The sequence below is a fragment of the Penaeus chinensis genome, chromosome 35 (genome assembly GCF_019202785.1).
Source record: "Penaeus chinensis breed Huanghai No. 1 chromosome 35, ASM1920278v2, whole genome shotgun sequence".
Lineage (NCBI taxonomy): Eukaryota > Metazoa > Arthropoda > Malacostraca > Decapoda > Penaeidae > Penaeus > Penaeus chinensis.
Genome location: NC_061853.1, coordinates 3,542,056 through 3,547,055, shown reverse-complemented (window position 1 = coordinate 3,547,055; position 5,000 = coordinate 3,542,056). Strand labels below are relative to the sequence as shown.

Genomic DNA, 5,000 nt, shown 5'->3' with positions numbered 1-5,000 from the left:
TGTATTGTAATTTGTTAGTGCTTAGTGCTTAGTGTGTGTGTGTGTGTGTGTGTACGGGCGTCAGTTTGTGTGAGTATAGTATGCCCATAGGTTTATGTTTATGTTTTTAATTGAGAGGATGCATGTGTATGGTGACATGTTTAAGTGAGAGCTTGCTTGCTTATGCTTGTCTGTGTATAACAATATGCAAGTACAGTATGTGCACACACACACACACACACACACACACACACACACACACATATATATATATATATATATATATATATATATATATGTGTGTGTGTGTGTGTGTGTGTGTGTGTGTGTGTGTGTGTGTATCTAAGTGTGTGTGTGTGTGTGTGTGGGTACACGTGTAAGTACACGTATATATGCATATATACATATACACCCACATTCACACATACACAAACACATATATATATATATATATATATATATATCACGTGGCAATATATACATATATATACCACGTTGATATATATACATATATATATATATATACATATATATATGTATATATATATATATATATATATATATATATGTGTGTGTGTGTGTGCGTGTGTGTGTGTGTATATATACATATATATATGTATATATATATATATATATATATATATATGTGTGTGTGTGTGTGTGTGTGTGTATATACATATATATATGTATATTATATATATATATATATATATATATATATATATATATATTCCATAAGGCGGTGATTTCTTGCTTTTGAAACGAAATCAGAATCGCATGTATATAATGTCACCTTATTCAGATATCAGATATTCTTTATACCTTGTTTTACAAATACACCCACCGACCCTGGCCCCTGGAGATAGGCTTGAGAGAAAGAAATCCAGACGGATATATAACATATTTCTGTCTTCGAATGGGTGAAAATAGTTCTCAAGAATTATTATTAAAATGAGTAGATTCTAGAGAAGGTTTTCTCTCCAACAGTAACTTATTATACCTTTACTACTCACTGTTATTGGCCTGCGTGTTTTATATCAAATAATTAACCAGTGATGAAAATATACCAGAATGGAAAGGGAGACTGTAAATCAAACTGCTTTATTTATATAGCCATGATAATAAAACATCATTATAAGCCCAGTTATTTCACATTTCTCTTTTTATATCAGGCGAAATAATTTGTCTTACTTAAATTGCTTTCAAAGTACACAGCACCAAACCCTTGACAAAAAATTATAATGAGAAAGAGAAGAAAAGAAAAGGAAGAAGAAGAGGAGGAGAAGGAGAGATGACATCTATTACAAATATCTTCCTACTATTCATATATCTTTAGTAATACAAAAAGTAAATTACGCTAATACAAAAAAAAAAAAAAAAAATCTCTGGGACCAGGGTATTATGTGACAGCGGATAACACGACTATAATTAACGTCCTGGATCCGGCAGGGGAGCTGTATTTGCAGTGTCTTATGATCCGGGTTTACTAAGAATGGCTGAGACGAGGCCGTAGCCCGAGGTAACGCACGCGCGCTCTCTCTCTCTCTCTCACGTCACACCGGAGAACGATTTATTAATGTACCAACATCCGGGTGCGAATGGAAGCTTGTCCGACGGATTTCGCCAATTTGTAAAGATTTCCCGTCCTCTCATCTGCACGGGGGCAATCTTTTAATAACACAACGAACGGCGCGTCGGGGCGAGCTAACACACACTCTGGTACACGGCATGGGTGAAATGATGGGCTTACGGCACGAGGAGGCCTTAAATAAGTCTCAAACACGAACGCCATAAATTCAGGTCTGAACAAGGAGATTTAATTAGCAGTACTCAGTCATTATAAATCCGCCCCCCCCCCCCCCGTCCTCCCGTGCAACAAATCCAGGATTGCAAGTACACTGTCAATTATCGTGGAATAGATCAATTTTATATGGATGCGGGTCGTAAGCTGTGACATGTAACGTTTTGTGTAGCAGGGATACGTAGCTAAAAAAAATATGTATATAGCAACAATCGAAATAAGATACTAATGTTTATTATGCATGAGCAATTCCTCGATGAGTTCAATATTTCCTTTGTGTCTCCAATTCTACTCTTTCCGTTTAAATCGAAGAAAGGAAGAAAAACTTTAATATCAACCAACACACTTTATTACCACATCAAACACAAGATCTCAGTACTGGATTTTTGCGCGTCTGGTTACGCTTCCGTAAACCCTGTCGGAAAAAGGTATCTTCTCTAAAACACAAATTTACAGGTAATTCACGAAAGAGCATCAGTGCGCCACATTTCACTCAAGACGATCAGCGCTATAACAGCGTTAATTAGGCTCTTGTGAAGGCGGCCTCTCTATAGGGAAGCCTGTAATAGACTCAAAGACAACTCCCTTCAAGAGGGACTCGGAGTTCTCCTCCTCGGAGACCTGACCCTCCTCCGACAGCTGACATGGCGACGCCCTAGACGAAGCGGTTCCGCCTCCTTGCCACTCTCGGGTTTTGTTTTCGTGTGCAGCCGCAGTACTCGCGTCTGGTATCCCTGTCGAAAACGCACTCCGTTGGAAACGAGAGTCACGTTGCGCCTCTTTGCAGGGGCGTCCGTGAAGTGAGGCTACGTCTAAAAAGTTCGCATGAGTGTATTTTATCGCCGGAACCACTTTATTAATCTCGATGGGGGCGACGGAAGCGGAAGGCAGGGCAGCGACCTGGTTATCGCCAGATTTTCCGTGGTAGGTGTCGGCAGCATGGGTTCCCAGCGGCACTCTCCGTATGTCAGAACACACCGTTTCGCCCCATTCGTAGTCGTCATTATAGTTTTTAGTAGATAGAGTATTGTCAGTATTAATTACCTGTCCATTCTCACTACACAAGTTAGTTTGCGTATCTGAAAGGTAAAGACTTTTCAGATCTCCACCCTTCTTGAATCCATCGAAGTCACAGCTGCCGTCGTAATCGTTATCCTCGAAGTCAGATTCATGAACGTCTACTACATCCGGGGAGTTTTCCTCTTGCCTCATATCCAGGTCTCTCAATAGTGACACAGATTCACTTCCTTTGGTAGTGCTCAGAGAAAGACTGGAGTTCCCCATGTCTGGCAGGAGGGTTTGCGGTTCCACTTGTTGGCTCGGCAGGGGACACCACCAAGGATTCTTCCGAGCTGCAGGGTCGTCCTCAGCCATACTTTCCGACAGGTCAGCCAGGGCTCTCTCCATCAGCCGCTTGGTATTAGCGTAGGCCTCCTCCTGCTGCGACGTCGTCGGCGTTTGTGAGAGCAGGTAGAGAGCTTGATCAATACGCTCTTTAGAATCACTCTGGCAATATGATTCCAAATTACAATCATCGGCCGCAGGTAAGTCTGCGTCTTCTTCTTCGGAAAGAAAATCGGCCATCAGCTGACTTTCTTCAAGACAGTCCAGACGAGAAAATTGCAGAGAAGACTCGCTGGGCGTCGGGTCACACAAAACGCGCGCTGAGAGGCTACCCCAGCTGCTCCCCAGTGCCGACACGTCCTGCAGAAGCCCCTGGCTGTCATGCGCGATTCCACCTCGAAGGATCTCCTCTTTGTCCTCGTCGGGCGATGACGGCCCAGCTACTCCTTCCTTATCTGCCTGCTCAACGATAAGCACGTCGTCTGACAATAGACTCTGCTCTCCATTGCCTCTCGGTCTGTGACTCTGAAGGAGTAGCGGGGAAACTGGAGTGTGTGCATCCTGTGCATTCAGAGCAGACACGCTCGGGCTGGGTTGAGGCTGGGGAGCGATGTGAGCAGCCGTTGTTCCTCCTGTAGAGTGCATCCGCAGGTCAGACGTGGCCAGTTTGAAAAGGAGATCGTCCCTGCCATCATCCATGAACAGTTCAGCTGGCGAGTCGTTTCCCTGGCCGGATCCTGGGCGGTCCTCTGCGGCGTCGTCGTCTCGGCACGTATATAACCTCACCGAAAGCTGGTCTTGGCACAAGGGCCGCCTGGTGAGCTCGTGCGCGATCTCCAGCGGGATGGAGGCGCCCTGGTGCCTGTGCAGGATCGACCAGAGGTGCAGCGCCACGCGGTGCTCTGCCTCGGCCGGGCTGCTCGCCTGGCCGCGGAGGAAGAAAATGGTCAACAGGGGAAACTGGGGAAAAGTGTGGTCGGCGACTGACCCGCCGCCGGGACAACGTTCACTACGCTATTCGGACAATTTCATCAGTAAATATGGAGAAATGTATAGATCCTATTATATTGAAAACATCAATGTTATGTTCTACATCATTTATGTACTCTTATTGTCTATACTACCGTTTAAACAAGAATTAAAATAATATTGTTTGACAATATGTGAATATGAAGTAGCTCACTCCTAAAGACACGCAACAAAAGATACATGTATGTACTTAAACACATGAATGTACAGACTTATAAATAAACAGCCCTACATATACTCACAGTAGTGGCTTCGTACACGTCTGTGTACTTGTTATCACACACACACAACTTCCATGCTTGTATCTAAGAGCCATTATAGAAACCTATACACACAACCATGAACAAAAATAATGGTGTAAATGAACCTCTGACCAGAATCTGTGCCTCTGTTTAGATCTGTTTAAGAAATGTTAGGCTGAACTTTATTGAAAGAATTATTTGCAGGAGTGTCAATCTCGTGTCACATTACAGAGATTGTCGATTTAATATGCGCAATGCAACGTTAATGGAAATAAAAAAGAAGAATTTTGCACACAGGGCCATATTAGAAACATGCAAATATTCCAACACATAGACATAGCAAAGATACACACATGCTCACATCATGGGATACACGCACACTTATCCTAAATTATGCACGCACATTCTCTTTAAAATATCTACGCCAATCCAGATTTACACGGAAAGATGCACGCACATCGACACACACTCACATTTTATTAAAGCATGTATCCTCACAATAAAAAAAAGTGCCCATTCACTCCAAAAAATATATGTTCATCCACATACACTCAAGAACGGAAAAAAAATGTATCCCACGCATTCCATAATATTCACGCCCTCTT

At 42.8% G+C, this 5,000-nt stretch overlaps 1 protein-coding gene across 1 annotated transcript in view; it reads right to left on the bottom strand.

Moving 5' to 3' along the window:
- Positions 1–2,144: 2,144 nt before the first annotated feature.
- The window catches only part of LOC125044454, a 4,077-nt gene continuing 1,221 nt past the window's right edge, over positions 2,145–5,000 (bottom strand). The window contains exon 3 of the mRNA XM_047641133.1: positions 2,145–4,048. Coding sequence (XP_047497089.1) covers positions 2,300–4,048 — 1,749 coding nt within the window. The 3' untranslated portion in view covers positions 2,145–2,299. The remainder of the gene's footprint in view (positions 4,049–5,000) is intronic.